At 52.2% G+C, this 20,599-nt stretch overlaps 6 protein-coding genes across 6 annotated transcripts; 1 reads left to right on the top strand and 5 right to left on the bottom strand.

Annotated features, from left to right (window-relative positions):
- Window positions 1–442: 442 nt before the first annotated feature.
- Window positions 443–3,158, bottom strand: CDV56_105631 (uncharacterized protein; the record flags this gene model as incomplete). Its single annotated transcript, XM_026759250.1, has 5 exons — window positions 443–791; window positions 1,019–1,151; window positions 1,218–1,360; window positions 2,317–2,733; window positions 2,800–3,158. 5 exons carry the CDS (start codon window positions 3,156–3,158, stop codon window positions 443–445), a joined length of 1,401 nt encoding a protein of 466 aa, XP_026615367.1.
- A 774-nt stretch (window positions 3,159–3,932) lies between these two features.
- CDV56_105888 (acyl-CoA dehydrogenase family protein) lies at window positions 3,933–5,649 on the bottom strand (the record flags this gene model as incomplete). The annotated part of the gene is made up of 3 exons (XM_026759507.1): window positions 3,933–4,701; window positions 4,764–4,989; window positions 5,043–5,649. 3 exons carry the CDS (start codon window positions 5,647–5,649, stop codon window positions 3,933–3,935), a joined length of 1,602 nt encoding a protein of 533 aa, XP_026615368.1.
- Window positions 5,650–5,945: 296 nt separating this feature from the next.
- CDV56_106022 (uncharacterized protein) lies at window positions 5,946–7,441 on the bottom strand (the record flags this gene model as incomplete). Its single annotated transcript, XM_026759641.1, has 3 exons — window positions 5,946–6,076; window positions 6,151–7,186; window positions 7,244–7,441. 3 exons carry the CDS (start codon window positions 7,439–7,441, stop codon window positions 5,946–5,948), a joined length of 1,365 nt encoding a protein of 454 aa, XP_026615369.1.
- A 181-nt stretch (window positions 7,442–7,622) lies between these two features.
- CDV56_106126 (uncharacterized protein) lies at window positions 7,623–11,900 on the top strand (the record flags this gene model as incomplete). The annotated part of the gene is made up of 9 exons (XM_026759745.1): window positions 7,623–7,998; window positions 8,058–8,175; window positions 8,240–8,590; window positions 9,132–9,356; window positions 9,578–10,025; window positions 10,092–10,332; window positions 10,389–10,448; window positions 10,502–11,490; window positions 11,559–11,900. The coding sequence occupies 9 exons, from the start codon at window positions 7,623–7,625 to the stop codon at window positions 11,898–11,900; spliced, it is 3,150 nt and encodes a 1,049-aa protein (XP_026615370.1).
- Window positions 11,901–12,013: 113 nt separating this feature from the next.
- Window positions 12,014–12,975, bottom strand: CDV56_106408 (uncharacterized protein; the record flags this gene model as incomplete). The annotated part of the gene is made up of 5 exons (XM_026760027.1): window positions 12,014–12,039; window positions 12,094–12,248; window positions 12,303–12,646; window positions 12,714–12,723; window positions 12,800–12,975. The coding sequence occupies 5 exons, from the start codon at window positions 12,973–12,975 to the stop codon at window positions 12,014–12,016; spliced, it is 711 nt and encodes a 236-aa protein (XP_026615371.1).
- A 1,148-nt stretch (window positions 12,976–14,123) lies between these two features.
- CDV56_106554 (uncharacterized protein) lies at window positions 14,124–19,357 on the bottom strand (the record flags this gene model as incomplete). The annotated part of the gene is made up of 3 exons (XM_026760173.1): window positions 14,124–17,132; window positions 17,481–19,085; window positions 19,124–19,357. 3 exons carry the CDS (start codon window positions 19,355–19,357, stop codon window positions 14,124–14,126), a joined length of 4,848 nt encoding a protein of 1,615 aa, XP_026615372.1.
- Window positions 19,358–20,599: the final 1,242 nt, after the last annotated feature.

Consider the following 20,599-nt stretch of genomic DNA (forward strand, 5'->3'; position numbering starts at 1 on the left):
AAGTGTCGAAACTTGGTGGCGGTTATCGATTCCAGCCGAAGATCATGGTCGTATTATCGAACCTGAACAAGTTACCTTCGACTGAAATTGAGACGAGTTGGTAAATATACAAAACGCCAACACCTCGATTACTCATTATATGTTTGCCTTGGAAAACCGTTTCAATTGAATATGATTGGCTGTATAATTGTCATTTCAGTACTTCCTTTGCAGATTACTTCACCTTGACACCTCGTCTTGTTCTATGAGAGTGAGAGTCACGCCCTCTCCTCTGAAGTGCATCCGCTGCCTACGGGATGCCACGAGCTGGTTTGTCACCATCTATTCATCTTATGCTGTGCAACCATAGCCAACCACTTCTGACGTTAGGTACCGCTGCAGGCCCTGCATGCAAGACATGCCGGGAAAAGTGCCGCAAGTGTGATCGGGGTAGACCTAAGTGTCAACGTTGCATCTCAAAAGGCTTAGAATGCGGCGGGTACCCCGACCAGTACCGGTTTTGCGGAATCGCTAGTCGGGGAAGATGGAAAGGCGCACGAGTGCCGACTCCAAGGAACACCAAAGCTAAATCTAGCATTGCTGAGTCGAAACAAGACTCTACTACCCCAACACCGGGCTCGGACACGCCTGGACGGACAGAGGGCGTGCCAACGCGACCGTCTTCTGAGAAGCCCAGCAGAAACGCAATGGAATTGCCAGACGACATTCCAAAGATACTCAATCTCACCCAGACTGAGATGTTGTTGTCGCATTGTAAGATCTCATTGGCTGAAGCTTGGAAGGCAGAAACACTGACGCCATAGTGGCACAGATGAAAGCTTCATATGCCCGCATCAAATTGCTGAGATAGGTGGTACTAGCAGCAATCCTTATCGAGCCTATATACTCCCACTGGCGCAGAAACAAATTGGCTTGTTATATGCCATACTTGGACTCTCGGCCTCTCATCTTGGCAAATTGACAGGAAATATGTCTCTATATGAGGAGGCTGCAGTCGAGTATCGGCTGAGAGCCATACGCGCTCTCAGCGAGGAAATCAGGAAGAGCCAGGGACCTAATTTCCTGCATGAGGACGAACAAGATGCTGTTCTCGCCATAATCCAGATTCTGCTTCTGCACGACGTAAGTCATCATGAGAAACGCGTTGTTAGCTACATTCGGAAGACTTCTGACGGAGCTTAAGATTGCTGAGACGGGTATCTCTACCCATGGCATACATATTACCGGGGCAATGTCAGTGTGTAAACAGCTACTATTAGCGGATGGGTTGAATAGTCGGCGACGACGAGCGGTCTTCTTCTTGGGAAATTTGGCCTGGTATTTGCAGTCAGCGCCGTGATCGAGCACCTCAGCCCACTGACTATCAAATTCTGTCCAGGCTTGACATCATTCGTGCCTTTGCTGGTCCTGAACGATTGTGCTTCTCTCAAGACATTCGCGAAACCGTCGCCAGTGCCACCGATGAAAAGTTCGAGCTAGTTAACGGATGCCCCAGGGAAATTTTCCTGGTGATTGGAGAAGCCCTGGAGAAAGCAAAGGAATACAATCTCGGTTGGTTATCATGCGATGAGTATCGAGTTGCTTTGCAATCGGCAAAGCACAAGCTCTACTCATTCGACCGGACAGCCAGAATATATCCAAGCTCTGATCCTCGATGGATGTCCACAGCGGAGGCATTCCAGTACGCTTGTATTCTACGCATCCTTCGTTTGTTAGACCCATTACAACAATCCCGAAGCCATGAAATACAGGAGTGTGTGGCGAGGATCTTAGACGCTACAGCCAGAGTTCCCTCGGATTGTTGCCTCCTTGAGCTTCTTGTTTTGCCCTTGTTCATGGGTGGATCGGATGCACTCTCTCCTCACTCCAAATACTATGTCATCGCGCGCTTGAATGAGATTGAGCGAAGGTCTGAGTTCCGCAATCCAGTACCTCGAGAATTATTAGAGAGGGTCTGGGCTGCGAGGGCTGCGCAAGCCCCTGACGATGATCGGAACATTTCCTGGACTACTTTCGTAAGCGATGCTACTAAACTTTTGCTTTCCTTCCTTTCTACAGGCTTCTGACTGATTACAGACTCATTCACCTGAGTTGACAAAGCAGCATGATTATCTGATTATATGAAAGTCATGGTATGATCCACTCGATTATCCAACAACCAATTGATGATCAAGCTAATGCCTGTGAAGGACAGAAATTGCCCTCTGCCACATGTTTTGGGAATTTCGAGAATGGCAACTTTTCAATTTTCGCGGCTTCATTTGTGCTTGCTCCCGCAGTTGCCAAAGCAAAGCCAGTAGACTTGCAACTACCAACGCCTCCCGTTCGTTATCTTCCGACCCTGCTTGGTCTGGTAGCAGAAGCACACCTTCGCTGAAATCTTTTGGCAACCACACGGCGATCCCGATATGATGGTAGATTGCTAGAATTTTAGGCTCTCGCGCATCGTCTTTCGACAGCGCGACGTCAGGCCCTTCCGATGCCGCACCTATTTCAACTAATGTGTATCGACGCAGGCTATCTTCCTTGGGGTGGACCTGCCATTGGACTATCCGTTGGTTGTTGTTCTTCCCTGGCAGCAGGAACGTGAAATAAGGATGGGGGATGCTATATTTTCCTCGGATGCTCGGTTGTATCGGGAAGGAGGCTGCCATGAGCATGCAACACGTGTCAGTTCCTTTCTGACTATTGCCGATAGCGAGTAGACATCCGTCATGAGGCGGTCGAATCAGACTATGCATTTCAGCAGTCAACATTACAAACGTACAGTGAAGTCACTACAACTAGGCGAATACATACGCTTGCGCTATTGCCTCGCCATCCTCAAACAACGATCTCCGCTGCACTTGCAATCGGACTGTCGCATTGTCTGTCGCGCTTCTATCTAGGTTGACATGATAGGCCACCTCGCAGTTCATCCCATCATCTCGCGGCTTCTCCATCATACTCAGTTGAACTGCGTACTGGCTGCTGTTCAGGACGCATCCCTTGACAGCATTATGATACTGCTCCGCGACATCATATAGCGGGAGGTGCACGGTTGCTGAACTGTGACGAGGAATATACAGAACGCGAGTGAAATCCTGGGGCGGGTTTTGTGGTCGACGACCGAGCAAGGAATCGTAATATGCTGCCCCAGAGACTTGTAGCAGTTGCATTATGGTCAACCGTAGGAAGAAGAATATACAATTGAAACGCGCATATTCCACGAAGATGGAGGGTGCTCTTTGGTGCTTAAGAATCACATTCCATTCCCAACCCCACCAGAGTTGCGTCCGCAGGGGACATCGAAGCTTGACACTCCGGTGGTACGTCGGTATGTCACATGGACAGTCAAAAAGCAATACCTCATTCTTTCACACCAAAGTATATCCTCGCCTGTCGCCAAGACCGCCCACTGCATCTCAATAGGTAAAGTACTAGAGTCTGCGGCTAACCATAAGCTCTTTACTCAACTGTGAAGGATTTCGGAATCGAAGCCGCAGGCCCACCCCAGAATTGACTGACCTTCCTGATCAGGCAATATCCCCAACTCACGCTTCAGCAATCAGTATGCGAAACGGACATGAGTCATTGTGAGATGACTCAATTATTTTCCCGTGTAGAACATAGGTGCTATTTGGATCATCTGGCCCTCATGAAAGGCCCAGAATACGAAAGAAGTCCCACATTGACCATATGGCAGAGGATTCAAGGGCGAGCTCTACTGGGAATTCCTCGTCGCATTGAGACAAGTATGGACCCTGAGTATCAAGCCAAGGAGCAGGAAACATAGACAAGAAGCGCTGCAGGTTTAGTGTGGTTGATTGCATGTCGAGTCTGACTGGTATAGGAGCTCAATATTTAGACAGAGGCAACGCTATCTAAGAAAGGAACAAGATATATGATTACAGATAGACTTAACTGTAGAGGGCCACGCTTGCAGGACCCATCTACAGCATCGCCTTGGGAAATTTCTTCATCGCCTGTCTCACGCCGAGATCAGCCAGGATCTCCTCCGTGCCACCGAGGATGGCATCGAACTTGTACGTCCGGTGGAACATCTCGATGACCCTGCCCATCCCGGTCTGGGTAATTCCACGACCACCGAAGATATTCGTAGCATGATCCGCGATTTCCTGCGCGGAGCGGGTAGCGTGAGACTTGAGGAGGCCGATAGGACCGCCGAGGTGCGCGGCTTGCTGAGCATAGGTCATGTTGCACATCTGGTAAGCGATGGATTCCAACCAGGCCTGGTTGGATTCGCAGAGAGAAATCATTCGGGCGAGTCTAGCACCAACGGTCAGCAACATATCATTTTCAGAAGCAAGCCAGGGGGAGAGGAGAAAATACTTTTGACGCATCACAGGCTGCTCGATGAGCTTCTTTCCGAAGACGATGCGCTGGTTGCACCACTTCATGCACTCTTCGGTGACGGTCATACACATGCGAATGACGGCGCAGACCATGGTGAACCGCTCGTGGTTGAAGTTGCTCATGATCACGATGAAACCCTTGTGTTCTTCGCCCAGCAGGTTCTCGACGGGAACCTTGACGTTCTCGAATTGCACGAATGCTGTGGCGGCGGCGGTGGAGTAAGAGGTCTTGATTTGCTTGGTCTCGACGCCTTCACCTCGAGGAATAAGGAGCACAGTGAAGCCCTTTTCGGTCCGGCAGCCAGTGACAAAGTAGTCAGCAAACATGCCGTTGGTGATCCATTTCCTAAACGTCGTTTGATTAGCATCACGGAAAGTTAAGACGTCAGTACATCGGGACGATCCTACTTGGTGCCATTGACAATGTAGTGCTTTCCATCCGGTGTCTTCGTTGCCGTCGTCTTGAGACCGGCCACATCACTGCCAGCGAATGCCTCGGTGATGGCCAAGCACATCTTCTTGCGACCCGACAGAACTTCTTCGGTGACCTTCTCGCGCAGAGGAGCATTGCGCAGCCACTGCTGGACAGCCGTCAACGAAATGACCATACCGGCCATGTTTCCATCCTGGAAGCCTGCAAAACGTCAGCCCCATTGCCCTGCCCAAGAGCCAACAAATTGCACCAACCTCTCGCGTTACTTCGAACCATCTCCTGCGCAACAATCATATCATGCAGGTAATCAAACTCCTTCCCATCCACCACACCCCCCAACAACTTCCTCCCATGCAAATGCTTCCCAGGACCCAACCGCATAGCCAACACATTCTCCTCGGCCATCTTATCAATCAACTCCTGGCTGATATACGTCCCATCCCTTTCCTTCTCCTGCGCCTCAGGCGTCACGTACCGATCCGTGAACACCCGCATCGCCTGCTGCAACCGCCGATGACTCTCCTTGTAGTAGGGGCTCTTGAACTCCGGCCGCAGCCAGAGGGGTTCCGCGTAGGGAACGGTGCTCAGACTGCCCGGCTCGGGCGAGATGACTTCGGGAGTCTCGCCCTCGATGGTGCCGATGCAGAGCTGGTCGCGGTACTTCTCGATAACCTCTTGTCTGTGGAGATTGTAGAAGTCTGTTGTCGCATCTTTTCCGGCGACTTGGGCGAGGACGACGCTGCCGCCGGGGTGAGCGTCCAGGAAGTCGGTCAGATCATAGACGCGGTGGTCGATGATGCACCAAAGGGAGTCCTCGGTGTTGTGTTTCGCGACCTCGGCGCGGGTGAAGGTCTTGGACATGATGGGGGGGGGGTCTGCGGAAGCTTGAGGTTTTCCTATACAGAGGTATGTACAGAGATAAAAGGTCAATACTAATCTAGAGCTGATCTGAGAATGGTTTGCGAGAAAAATATAGGTATCAAGTACTGGGGATTGGAGAGACTGCCAATCATGCGGGGACGATTAGTTATTTTCCTGTGATAGCCGTGAGCCGAGGCTGTTACCCTTTTGGGAATCCAGCCACAAACTCATCCTCTCCATCCTCTCCATACTCTCCATACCCGCTCCATACTTGCTCCCTGGAAATCAAGGGTTGATTAGAGGTACGAAATAATGTGATTATACTCCCCCTCCGCAGCACGCGTGATATAGGTTGCACCGGTGATAACGATGGCGAAGATGCCGGTCGCCATCGAGGCCACCTCGAGAGCAGCTGCGGACTCAGGATCTGAAATAACGCGAAACGGTCAGTGAGTCTATAATATCCCTATGTCGAGTATAAAAGCGAAGGTCCCAACTTACCGACATCCAGCTGGGCCGCGCCGTGACAGACAGTATCCACCAGATCAAATGTTCCCGAGACACAGTCGAGGACTACTAGCGCTTCCTGGTTGCCTGGCGCCTGGAATTCTTCGATGCGGGCCGCGATAACGAGACCGTAGTTCACGCTGCCCAGCATGATGGTCGCCATCCCGAGAGCCTTCTTCGTTGGCCCCGCCGCCGTCACCCGTCGGATGGCCATATCCACGCCTCGATTGACAGTGCACACTGCCCAGCTCCCCCATCGGAGATCGTAAGCAGTCTCAGCAGGGTTAAACGGGATTGTAGCCACAGTTACAATCACCGCAAACACGTCCTTCCAATACTTCGTCACCAGGTCTCCGCCCGATGCAAGAGGTTGGACCCGGCCGTACTGTTTGATATGACAGGCTTGGAATCGTGCGTGCTGGGCCCCAAAAACCGTCTCGACCAGCTCAAGCGCGGCCAGGAAAGGTCGGCAGCAGAGGCTGGAGGAGCTGGCAAACTGGCTGAATTGCATCATCTGGGTTGCGTCGGCAGTCCCAGCCATCAGATCTCCGTAGTTGAGGGTTGTCATATCCGCAGGACGTTCACCTGTGACGATTTTGGTCAAGACAGTCACAGGGATGGCAACGACCAATGCAAAGCCATCCAGAACGGTCAGGTCATTCCCGGAGAGAACATGTTTGTAAAGCCACGAGAAAATGGGGATGTTGATTTTGTAGTTGAACGCGGACTTGATGTCTCGAATGAGGGTAGATCCGACACTGACGAGCCCCTTGGCTATTCTCTTGATGCCGTCTAGAAGCTTCAGCAACATGTCTGAGCCGAGCTGCGATAGTGCTTGCCGCGGCGTGATCGAGTCCGCTGGGCTGAAGAGGTGAAACAGCGCCAATCCAGCCTCCTTGGCCATCGACGCGAAGGTATCAATGAGGGGGGCAATTACATCTGTCCAGAAGTCGTCGAACGATGAATCGCTACTTTGGAGCTTTCCCTCGCTCTGGACCCGCGAGCCTTGGATGGCACCGCCATGCGTACACTGGTTGTGTGAGCATCCAACTGTCATGCATGATATGTGGATAGAAGAAATCCATACCTGATAATGCGACCATTTGACCTTCGTCGATGCGGCTGCACGCTGAGTGGTCTCGTTATTCCGGGCAGTGCTCTTGTCTGCTGGCGCATTCGCGATCTTGTCAGGGGCGCCTCCATCACATGTGCTTCGAATCACATCGCTAAAACCGTCGAAGTAGGCGTCGATCGCATCCGGGGCGAGATCCGCCTTTGCCACCATTGCAGTAACGATCGGATATGCATCGAAGGCGATCGATCCCCATTCGGTCAATCAAGCGGCGCCGACTTTTCCACCGACTTCGCTCAAGTTTCAAAACTACGAGTACATCAAGCCAGGCGCAAAGTATCCTACGGAGGGTCCCGGTGACAAGGGTGACCATAATGTCCTTCTGTATCTGGAAATGACGCAGCATTTGGATCTTCCCAGCGACCCATTGCCGTACTCCGGCAATTTCGTGACCCCAGACATGGATGGTACCATTTGCATCAGCAAGGAGGTCTTCATGGAAAGCTATCTGCTACGAGAAACAGCCCCCCTCCTGAATACGCTGAATCAATACATCTATTCATGGATCCAGCCGGACCGCAATATTCACGCGGGGCAACAAATTTCTCACCCAGAGAAATACCTCCATGTTGGACCCGGATCTGTCAAGGATAGTGATTCGAGCTTTTTCCGGTTTAAGCCGGTTTCATGGAGCAGCACTCAGTGGAGGTGGTCCCCCCCGGACCAGTATACTGAAGATTCGCCGCCAAAGATCAAGTTGGAGCTCTGGAGTAAGTATCGCTCAAACCCTGAACCGTTTGATATCTTATGGCGTTGACTCCCGAGGAAGCCAGCAGCAGCAGTAAGCTTGAACTCCATCCGGGCACTAATCAAATGTCACTGTCTGGAACGACATCGTTGCACTTCAAGAATCAGGACTGGTTTTTTGTCTGGGCCTCTGGATGCGAGTACGTCTTTATCTACCTTCGTTCGCTTTCTGTTGTGTATGGCTCTGATCAGTGGATGGCGCAGATCGAAAGTGACAGCCACGTGGAGTATCAACGCGACCCTAGACTCGGTGAAAGAGGGTGGGCTCAGGATTTCCCTGAACCTACCCAGCGACCCATCCGCCATGTTCGACGTAGGCAAACCAAGCTGGGGTGAATGGCCGTTTGGCGTCGTATATCCGCCCTACGGGGAGCACCTCAGGGCAAATCTCGTGGATGCGCTCGTCCAGATCCCTTTGCTAGACGTTGCTACGCAGCTTCAGACCAATCTGACTGGGGCTTCCCGGTTCGTCATTCCCGGTGGTGGAACGTTTTTCTACAAGGATCCGATTTTCAGTGAAAGTGGGGATCTTTTGATCGAGGCCAAGTACGATGGGTAAGTTATATTCCGATCGAGGATGAGAGCTCGTCTGACCCCCGATGTGTTTACCTAGCGTCTGATGGAGATGTGAGTGAGTACGGATTGTGCATCGGTCTTGACCTTTTTTTTGAACAAGGCTCAGTACGTAGACTACTGTCACATGGGAGAAATGGATGTTTTGATAGTTCCTGAATGTCATTGGCAATCCAGGGCAAGGGCGATATGGCCTGTAGATGGTAGGACTACACGTTACAGGGGATGTAGCTCTAGCAAGACATAAAGCGGTTTGATATGTGGGATAAATTTGCTATTCCCGCCGCAAGCCTCCACGCGAGGTCTCTCGCTAAGTCGCTGAAGCGGTTATATGGGCTCTGAGCTAGGGTATGGCAGCCTGCCAGTGCCACGTCAGTGCGAAATAATCTCAGCCCTTCCACATCCGAGCATACGGAGTTTCAGCTACCTCATAATCCATCGTAAGACGAGACTAATTGTATTGACCTTCTTGGCGGATTGGGTGGGAGGAGACCTAATTACATCCTGGTTGACCCGACCACAGGCATGAGGCCGAAGTTGTAGATCAGCCAACCTACATGAGTGTGACATGCAGCTCAGGCCTATGTACTTCCTCTGCGAGTCGCCCGCTTGCTGGCGAAGCCGAGGGTACAGGATTGGACCATCGTGCGTACGATGATCTCAAGCTGCTGGCTCGCGAGCAATTGCTGAGGGATTTTGATAGAGGTCGCTGCATGACACGTCATGACTACAGGGAGTGGCAAAGCACGTACGTTTGCGACAGCATGTACAGACTCTCTTCCTGTCAGTCCTGTCAATTTTGCGGAAATCCATGACGTGGCTTTGAGCCAGGCAGGTGGGAGAAGGCGACAGCTGGGAGGGGTTAAATATCAATCGACGGGGCACAAGGCTCACCGCGCACATTACTTGCCCATTGAGAGGAGAACGGCTCTATAGCTCTTGACAAGACACCCCCCTTTCCAATAACAGCGATCTCATCATGTTCTCCGTAAACCACGATTTCGAGCTGATGGTACAGCATGTTGCGGCAGTTGCCGTCCCCAAGTCCTCTCTCTTTTTCACGGTTGCGGACGAGCAAGGAAACCCAGCCGTCTTCTCCCTGGGCACAGATAAAAAGTTCTATGTGGTCCAGAACGATGCGTATGGACAGAAGCAGCTGAACGACTTGGGCGGCTTGCTGAGGCTCGACGCCAGCTATGTGGGTCACGCTCTCAGTGTATCCCAAGGTCCGGGAATGAACCTATTTCTGGTCCTGGCCATCCAGTCCACGGAGAACGAAGATGCAAGCGAGATCATCGTCTTGAAGCCGTTCCAGCCGAGCGAGTATGACTTGAGTTCCTCAGGCTCTGACCTGAGTGGGCTGATAATCCCCCAGACAGGGCAGAGCTATAACCAGCGCGTGAATTCCTTCTTCTCGGTGGGTTGCGTGCTGCGATGGTCCCCCATCTATTCATCGCGTCTGACATACATTCGCTTCATTTAGGTTGGCGCTACTGGAAGCAGCGTCTACCCTCCGGTGCTCGTCGCTTTTCAACCTCTGGAGTACCTGAACAAGAAGGAGGATCTGGAGCAGGTTAATGTCAGCAATGACCTGGGAAGCTGGGATCTTCGAACAGACGTCGATTTACCGGAGGATGCCACGAAGATCTTGGCCCTTCAGCCGCTCGCTGTTCCGTTTGGCGATGGCACCATGTTAGGCCAGGCAGCTCTGTACATCATTCAAGGTCAGGCGAACCCCATGCTCTTTGGTGGCCCAGACACTGACGGGCTCGGTCCATAGACGAAGTACAGCTCATCTTCCAGTCACCGACCTATCAGGTTACCCTGCAAGTTCCTAGAAGTAGGTATCTGCCATGATCATCTAAGACCTTGACTAACAAGGTTCGGTACTAGATGCCACCTGCTTGGGGTCTGTCGTCAATGCCGACGGATTCACAGATCTGCTCATCGGTGGGAGTGGATTGTATCGACTCGAAGCCAGGAAGTGCTTGTACAAGAACTCCGAACCCACACGTGTCGTGGCGGAGAGCTTCTTCTCCTCGATTTCAGAGCTTCATGTTGCTCAGTCCCCTCAGGCGGTCACAGTGTGGGCGGAAGCTGCCGACGAGACTGTAGGTTACATCACGACCGATGCGGACTTCAGCGAGGTTCAGCACCCGATTCCGGTGCTTGCTCGGCGGCAAGGTGGTCGTTTCTCGGTATTCAAGTCCCCGTCACTAGGGCAGGACCAGATCATCGTGTCCGACAGCGGCGGCTCTCTGAGTCTCATTCGCCATGACCCGCAGCTGGGCCTCTGGAAGCCCACCCCGTTTTACACGCCCACGCTGGATAAAGTCGTTGAGCTCAAGAGTTATACAACCCAGATCTGGGTCTATAATGATGATGATTCCCCTCGGGTGGACGGGGAGGTGTTGCTGCAGAGCTCTGGCTACGTGGACATCCTCATGAATGGCATGCCCTTGCAGATTTCGCCATCCGGGACTCCCGTCGTGACTGACCAGGAGGGGCTACTCACACTGATAGTCCCAACCGATGACATTTCCACTTACACCTTCACAGTAGCCTCAACCGAGGGGGTCTCCGCGAGCGATGGGGCCGTGGTTGATCCCGCTGTCAAGGTGTATGATGCCCTGTCGAAGATCCAGACCGGAGACGACCTCAAAAACGCACGGTTGCAGAATGGTGATCGGTTGCTGGAAAGCAACAGCCTAGATGACTATGACCTGAACGAGGCAGCTCAAGCCGTAGCGGCTGCGGTATCTCGACGAGGCGCGACTCTCACAGGACAAAGCTCGGTGACAAGGGCTGAACCAAAGCACGGCATGTTTGGAAAGAACAAGGAGAGGTTCTATATGCGCGGAGGCTTCATCGACATGTTAGACGTGAGGTTCTCTTAACGCTGTCCCCTCACGTAACATGGGTACCCTACTGACATTCATCTCTTCAACAGGATGCGTGGAATTGGCTCGAAGGTGTTTTCAATGACATCACGGCCTGGGCAATCGAGGCCACCGAAGAATTCTGCCATTTTTGGGTCGAGATCGCAGGCCAAGCCTACCGCTGGATCCTCAACACGGCAGAGATGATCGGCAAAGCGATCAGCTGGATTTTCGAGAAGATTCTGGAGATCGCGGAGAAGATCATCGAGTGGATCGGATTCATCCTCAACTGGGGCGATATCAAGGCCACTCATAATTCGATTGTCTCACTGGTCAACAATGCTCTGGATATGCGCGGCTCTTCCTCAGCTTTATTGACCACGGCATCGGCCCATTTAAGCATAATGGCCTGAAACGATATGAGGCCACTGGCTGAGAACTCGTAGCCGCCGAAAGAGCTGGCGTCTTTACTGCGAAGAGTCAGAAGAGCTGACCAAGAGTAGTGTGACTGGCAGACGGGGGTACTCTACTTGAAGGAGGCAATCTGATTAGCTGGGAAGTTGTCACCTCAACAACCGGAAACCACGCAAGCGATGCCAGGCTTACAGTTATACAGGCGCCATATAGAGTAATCGCCGGGTTGGGCAAAGGCGGATGCGATGTCTTGATATTCATCGGTGCTCTCATCCACATCCGCGCTCCCCATGTTGACGGCGAAGGCAAATACCCAGCCAGTCATGTCAATTGGGTCCGTGAAGTTGCTGGGTGAAAGTGTTAGGCGACATGAGGTTTCGATGGATGGGAGCGCCACATACTCCAGTTCGTCATCCCATACGGAAACCGTACCCGATTTGAAGGTGCAGAAGTAGTCCACCATGCCTCGATTGTTATCTAGGATGTGCAAGGCCACTCTCCCGGAATCCAGCTTGGCATCCATGGTCCCATCGTGAGCGGAGATATTGATTGTCGCAAAATCGGGATATAGCTTGAGAAGGTTATCGAGGTTCTTATTGATGGCCCCTTGGGAGACTGCCACGGCCTCGGAAAAGGACCCAGAAGGGGTGTGGAGCGAGACCTGCAACCGCTTGTCCACTTCTGACATGGTGTAGATAGCATATGAGGATTTGGGTTCACGACAGATCCCTCGCGCGGCTGGGAGCTGTTAAATCAAGTCGCTTCATGTTACGACCTGAGAGGAATCGGCCTTGCCGTTGCGACAGCTGGACCCTGAAGAGACTCTTGACACGTCACGTAGATGTCGACTACCCTCTCTAGGGTGTCATTGTCTCGCAAGTATCTTCAGGCGACATACGCAAGGCCTAGCAGAGTCTCCACTCGAATCTCGTGGTACAGAGCCTGGAACAGGGCAAAGTACCCTGCTCGTGATTGTTCAGCTGGTGTCACAAAAGTGCAGATCCTATCTACCCTTCGGGTGATGGAATCGTCTGCATCATCGAGAGGGTTCAGCTTTGGGATTCGCCCTTTCATGCCCAGATGGTTTCAGCTCCACCAGTAGCTATGAATCACGTAGATGTCGGATCACCGTCAGCATCATCAAGAGGGCTCAGCTTCGGGATTTGACCTTCCCTGCCCAGACGGTTTCATTTCATATGAGTGGCTGTTCCTCCAGCCTTGTGGAATGAAAGAAAAGGTTCTCACCCTCTTGCCCCTAGATAGTCTCCGAGAAAAATCCCAGCAGAACACGTCATGACGATATACGACTAATGCGCGTGCCTCTTTCAGGAAAGAGAAGGATTGTTGCCTGGCGCCAATGCATCTCTTCCACTGTCACACTCACCCCAGCATCTCCAGTGGTGACGCCAGTGCCAGAGACCCCGAAACTGGAGCTATTGAGTGAAGACGGCCTTATATCAGACCCCTTACCTCAATTTATGATGCCTGTGTAACGACTGGTCTCCCAGTGACCAAGCGAGACGTCATGAATATTCAGGCCGACATGAGGATCCGCCGATTGAATGGGATGAGCTCTGCGCAAGCTTTATTGATGAGACTTGGAGACCATCCAGACTATCAGTCAGACTATCAGTATCATTTTCCATACCTATGAAAATGGAGACCTCGCTCGTTTAATTGTTTTCGAACGATGGTCCCTTCTCCCTAGAGATCCTTCGATCAAATTTTGAGGTCTTGTTGGTGGACTCCACTCCACATATCAAGGCGAAGTTTGATATGCCGCTCCTCGATAATATTATTGGTGTGACAGCCATCAATTGAGTTACGGCACGTCCCTTAAATTGGAAGACTTCCATGAGTTCCCCTTGATCCTTGATCCATGCTTGTTCGTAAAAGACCCACAAGAATGCATGGCCAAGGGTCGTGTGAGCAAGTGAGAGAGAAAGCGTATGACGCAGTTTGAGATTGTTGAAGCGGGGATCAACGGCGACCTGGAGGCAGCCACCAGCCCAGAACAAAAGAGGGCTTTTTCAGTGGTCAAATGGTCTGATTCTGAAGAAAATAATCTTCTCTATCTACTGATGGTTATTCTATCACGCTCGGTTTGAAGTAAACGGTCAGAACGCTGTTCATGTCATGATCTATCATATGGTGGGTATACATCACGTATGCTATAGACATCGAGGAAAATGTACATCGTGGTTCAAGAATACAAACAAACTTCATGTCTTCGGTTCAGGATGCGTTTTGAAATCATTCTGCATGTCTTTCATGGCCTGTTGTACCAGCCACACACTGACATCCTCCATATCTTTCCCCACACGCCAACTGCCCAGCACAACTCCCTGCTCCGCTAGGAGCTCATTAGCTCGTTCCCACCGCCGTCGCCACAGCTCCTCTCTCTTATTTGGCAGAGGAGGTGGGGGAACAGACGACGGGTCTGATTGGTTGTTCACAGGATTTGTGCTGGAACGACTCAACGTTGGGGTCGAAGCTCTGGACCGCAGAGAATTAGCTGGCGACGCAGACCAATTGAGGCGCTCAGACGCGAACTGGAACGCAGCAGCAGCGGCTGAAGCTGGGTATGACTGTGTTTTCTGAGATGCTGAACGGTTACCGGTGCTATCCGAAGTCACAGTTGAAGCCCCTGGATTTGTGCGCCGCGGTGGTGGAGGCGGAGGGGCTTGCTTGGGACGTGTCAACTTCGTCGCGTCAGATTGTTGATCAACCCCGACATTGCCGTCAAAAGTCTTAGGTCGGAACGGTAACTGATTCGTCATGGCTGGGAGGGAGTTTGTGACCGATTGGACTGCATTTATGACGCTGCCAGCGTAACTTGTACTCTGCGCCGATGCTTGAGGGGAGCTCGAAGATTTCTCTTGATCTGTTGGAGTTGGACGGCGAGGGGGGACTGGAGGAACAGGCTTGCGCCGGATGACATCCTGGATTTGAGAAGAAGCTTCCTTTCCTGCCAGCTCCGAATTCGTCGTCACAGCTCGAAGAGAAGAGGGTTTGCTCGGCTTCATGGGCGGCGTACGGAAGTTTGCGGGCTTGAGAGCATCTGCCGGTATATTTTTCTCTTGCACTTCGTCCCGTAGATCAATCAGGTCGCCATTATCAATACTAATGGCATCTGCAGATGGCCCTGGGGATTCACGGGGCCGACGAGGCGGCAACGCAGGCCGCTTTGCTACCGCATCTGAGTCATCGACAAGTTGAGGAGTACTGTAACTTCGAGCAGGGACGCCTTCTAGATGATCGACAGACTTGTTGAAAAAGTTCTTACGGTCTGACGTGGTGACATCACGAATGAAGATCCCGAGAATTCTGCCAGGATTCGCCAGGACGATATCAGTATAAACCTCAAGATCTGCCTCACCGCTATCGCCGACCAGTATGAACTTGCGTTCAGGGAAGTCCCGCAGGATTTGTTCCAGAGAGCCTCTCTTTCTTTCTGCTGTAGGCTCAAAAATCCCCTGCAGCATGCCGCTGTACTGCTTCAGGTGGAAGGACCCGGGAGGAAGTCCAACCAGTTTGAAATAGCGTTCCAACAACGGGTAGAGCTGCCATGGTGCGTTAGAGACGTAGTGAATCTCCACACCCATCTGGGCTAACTTGTTGTACCAATCAGTGACACCATCGACACTGAGGTCAGCCAGTTCGCGAACAAATGTGTTCCGAAACATCTCCTTCGCCCCATTTGCGATGGCGGAATGCTTCACGGTGTCGTCGATGTCACTAATCAAGCTGACACCTGTTGGCTCGACGATCTGAATCCCTTTTGTAGCGGACAGTTCCTCGGAGGCCAACACGCGGATATGAGTTGGGACAAACGGCAGCGTTGCACGGAGATTGAAGTGGCCCAATTCGTCGGTCATGATGTTTCTCGATTGACTTTGCTCGTCGTCGTAGAAGAAAACAGTCACAGGCATCGCGGCCATTGGGTTTGTGAGAAACGGACGCAGTCTCTCCATGAGATGCGCATTCGCAACTGTCAGCTCATCTTTACTCAACTGCGAGGACTCGGGCATCGTCGCTGCCCGTTGCACGGGCTTCCCCGGAGAAGCACTTGAACTGCGATCACCGGAAGCGCTGCCCTTCCACACGGGATCCGTGCTCTTCTGCGCGTCATTGACGATAGACTGTGCCTCTTGATCAACGATTTCCTCTTCGCTAACCCCGTTCGTTTTCGTAGAGGTTCCAACATCTGCATTCGCATTGCCATTATCAGCCGTCGTATTATTAGGAGCAGGTATTCCGCTCAACTTCCTGGCCAGCGCAATCAGCAAGCGATGCTTCCGGGTCATTGGCCCGCGCTGAGGTGCGTAGACCCAGCCTCGCACATCGACAGCCACGACTGCATGTTCATCCTCGTATCGTGTCCACTCGGACGCGGGCTCCGGATCGTCCGACACACCACGGTACTCGTCAATCGTCGAAGTCGAATCACGACGCTGGCGAGCCTCAACCTCCGGCCGTTTCCCTTTCACAAGTCTCCGCGCATAGCTTGGGAATAGAACCATCTCCTCATTTCCGGACCGCGCGATTTCCACATCGGAAAAAGCACCAGGGGTATTGTAGTAATCCTCATTGTAATCACGCTGGTTATTCCTCTGCGTCCCCCACTGCGCAGTATACGTCTGTCGTAGCTCATTAGCCGCCTTCAGATATTCGTAGACCCTCTTGCGCCGCCCGCCACTCCCGGCGCCCCACGATGTAGAAGCGGACGATTCGTACTGGGACATCGAGAATCTTGCAGCTGCATCCGGGGCTTGTCCTCCGGCTCGCAGAGCTTTCACGCGTGGGACAAGCTGCGACCCTCCAGCAGGACCAGCGCCCAGTCGCCTGGCTGGTCCCGTCCGCCCTAGAAACAGAAGCTCAAGTATACCCCTCTTGCCCGATGTACGTCTATGTGCCCGTCTTGCTTGCTGCTGAACGATGGCGCGATAAACCCTTGCTTGTGCTCGATGGCGGAAAGCAGGGATCGTCTCGTGCCGCAGACCCCAAAGGCGCAGCTGAGCGCGGCGGGTGGCGTGAGGACCGATGAGGAGACGGAAGAAACGGAGGAGCCGGCCTGGACTGGACTGTCGGTCTCGATTCGAGGGACGAAGCAGCGAGGGGAGAAACCGAAAGAGGGGTTGGCGCTTGAACTGGGAAGACGGCGGGGGCGCTAGCCAGCGACTGCGAGGATGGATTTTGGGAGCCAGGGTCTTGATATGAAAGGGATCTATCTAGTTCGAGTTTAATTCGGAGGATATAAGCAGAGCTTGGTACTATCGACGTCAAGGTCGTAGAAGATCAAGTGTCCCGGATCGATGAACTTGTAGGCTGTTGGAGTTGAAGCTGTGGAGAGGCGGAACAGGCCCGGTGGCCTCGTTTCATCATCGCCCGCAGATCATCAGGTTAAAGCTGCACTAACTACGAAGTATCCAAATAGTGAGACGAATCAAAATTATTATTTCCGTCGAGGAGTGACTTTTACTTTTACATATTCGATTATAGTACATGTATGAGACTAACTTCACAGTCCCCGTATGCAAGTCTGGCCCAGCAATGTTCCAGCAGCAATCTCCTCATACAGAGTCGCTCTCCTCGGCGTAACTGACCTTTTTCGCGGTCTTTGCGCGGCGACTACGACGGGTATTGGCAGTCTCGGTACGAGAAAGAGTGGGCGGTTCCGCCAGATCTAAAGCATCGATATCAGAGACCGATGGAGTAGAGGGCGGAGTCGGCGAAGCCTTCCGTTTCCTGCTTGACTGCTTTTTCACACTTGCAGTGCGTTTGGGTTGACGAGGAGTCTTGGGCTTGGGAGTCGCTGGCGCCTCATCTTCCTCATCAGCATGCTCTTCCTTTATCTGTGACGAGTCATCATTTGCGTTTGCCTTCTTCTTCGACGCATTCGGTTTTGCCGGGCTCTGCCCTGCTTTGACACGAATGATCTTCTTCGGTCGAAGCCACTCCTCCATACCTGGTGGCCAATAGACTCTCCTTTCCGGACCGCCCATGCCTACTTCTTCCTCGGGAATGGTAGGAGGAGGAGGGACTAGAGCTTCGAGGTCAACGAACCCTCCATTCTTCTTGGTTTTGCGAGGTGGTTTGAAAGGCTTGTTCTCATCGGTCCGCGTGTAGGGCAATACATCATTGAAAAGGTCGTGCCCAGGCAGTTTAAACCGCCTCATCAACTCAAAAACGGCCTGCTCCTTGTCCTTGGCCTCGATCATTAGATCCATGGTCGGGTCACAAGGTGGGAGCGTGGACACTCGATTGCTGTGCTTTCGCCGCTGTCGATTCGTGATGGCGGAGGGGACAGGTTCAGAATAATGCATTTTCTGCGTGATGTTCTTACGTGTCCAAGTCGTCTTGATTCGGTCGAAAAGGTTCATGATATCCAAAGTACCCTCGCGCACTTGGCTGGAGTCGAAGATGATGTTGTGGTGATGGAAGTCGAGGACAAGCGGTATATTCAGCTCCTCACATATGGGCAGCAAATCATGCACTGACCAGCTCACATCGTCATTCTCCAGGACGAGCCGATTCTTGATATCCTGTGAGAGATCTTTGTAATTCTCCCGGAACCGATCCAGTGTGGCCTCTTTATCGCCGAATACACCACCCATGTGGAGAATCATGACAGCGTCACGATCTTGCTGCGGAGGCAACTTGAGGAGCTGCAACATCTCCGAATGATATTCCAGATCGCGGATCGAGCTCTCGATGACATCCTGTCTGGGCGAGCCAAGCTGAGTGAACTGGCCAGGATGGACGGACACTCGATGGCCTAGTTCGGCAACCACACGTCCAACTTCAGCGAGAACATCTGATGCAAATGGGGCAAGTTTATAGCCATACTCCTTATGGCTGGCGAAAGGAAACATTTCACTACTCAGCCGCATGAACTTGATGCCATATTTGTCATTCCAGCGCAGGAGCTTAATGAGATCTCGCGCATTGACAAGGCCCAAAGACTCAACGTAGGCTTGCCCGCGGGCAACATCCGGCGTCTGGCCCCGATCTGGGCGGTTCTTGGTCGGATGAGGCGGCTGTGAAGGATCCGCAAGTGGGTGTCGGTTTTCGAGAATGGAGGCAATGCGACAGGTCCGAGAACAGAACACTGGCGGATTCGCGTTTCGTAGATATGTATTCAAACAGGCCTCCACATCATAAGCAACACGACTACGTAGGGGCTGGCATCCGAAAAAATGCGCGAATTGACCTGACTTACATAACCTAATCGGCCTTTCCAAGGGAGCGGAAGGTAGCTACTATTCACAGGCGGGGGACGCGAGAGAGCATCCTGAAGCTCCTCGGCTTCAACAGGAATATCCTCATCTGATTCTGGGTCTAAAGGCACATTATCTTGAGACGGCTCGTCATTTGACTTGGTTGCTTGTGGGGCAATTCCGACAGTGTCAGAGATCCCGTCGGTGTCGTCCCGCGCAACTGCGCAGGCTGGCATGGTAACAGATTCCGAAGATCGCGACAATCTTCTTAAAGGCAGGTATGGAGGAAAAGCTGGCGTGGTCACCAGTTTGAACAATCCACCAGCAGAGGAATGTGTCGCAATCACGCCTGAAACGCGTCCATGCGGGCGAACAGAACCTAAAGAACGTCCACGGTTCTGGGCCAGAGCATAAGAAAGATTTTGGCTTGCCACGGAAGCTGATAGAGTTATCCACCGTGACGATGAGATGTGGCGAATTGAAGCGTAAGGCGGGCCAAATTCCAGAACGCCATGGGAACCTGCGGCATGTTGTTGGAAGGGAAGAGCATGAGCTAAAATCCTCTGCTGCTGGGGAACCGTAGCCCGCAGAAACATCCAGCAGAGCGGGCTGTTCAACAGGTGGAATTTCTGAGAGAAGGAGATGGAGTGAGTTCTAGCTGTGATGATTGATCAATTGGAAGAGCCACAGCATTTTCTCTCTGCGCGGATGAATGAATGATCGATGGTCGATGATCGATCGGGAGCTGGTGACAGGAAATGACGGAAGAAGCCAAGGAACCAAGAAAAATAATTGCAAACAGCAGGAAACAAGTCTTCAGGATTATCAGAGGACGAGATTGAAACAAATCCGCAAGCTCAGGCTGGTTTCTGCTGATAAACTTGGAGGCTGGAGCTGTTGTTAATTTAAGCATTTCAGGGGGCGCGTCTTTGCTCCCCGGGGACTGCGGATGCGATCGCCAAGACCTACCTGTAAGTATTCCATCAACAACTCTTCCTCTACAGTATCTCATGAAAAACAGCTCATATCATAGGTCTAAACTCCATTTCATCAAGATCCTCAAATTCCAAAAAAATGAGTGTCAACGACAATAAGTGTCATGGAGGGCGCACAGAGTCTCCATAAGAACCAGCAGGTGATAACCTTCCGTCGAAACATCGCACACATAATGGGGTTTGGCTTGGATACTGCCACGTCTGGAAATGATAAGGTCCGTGGCAGATATTCGAGGAAGGCCATAGCGAACACACTACTTACTGGTGAACGGACTGTTGAACCTCCAGCATTCCTTCATTCCTCAAAGCAGGTCGATGAGCCGTCACTCGTGGACGCCATGGTGGACCCGACGATGGCATCCAGCATTCATTCTTACTGAAGATAATGTGAAACGCGGAGCAATGAAGTCTTACATACCAGCTGATGTGTCGACCGACTTAAAAAGGCTGCTCAGCAACCAGCAAAACAGAAGAGGCTGGCTT

Source organism: Aspergillus thermomutatus (genome assembly GCF_002237265.1).
Source record: "Aspergillus thermomutatus strain HMR AF 39 chromosome Unknown NODE_68, whole genome shotgun sequence".
Taxonomy (NCBI): Eukaryota; Fungi; Ascomycota; class Eurotiomycetes; order Eurotiales; family Aspergillaceae; genus Aspergillus; species Aspergillus thermomutatus.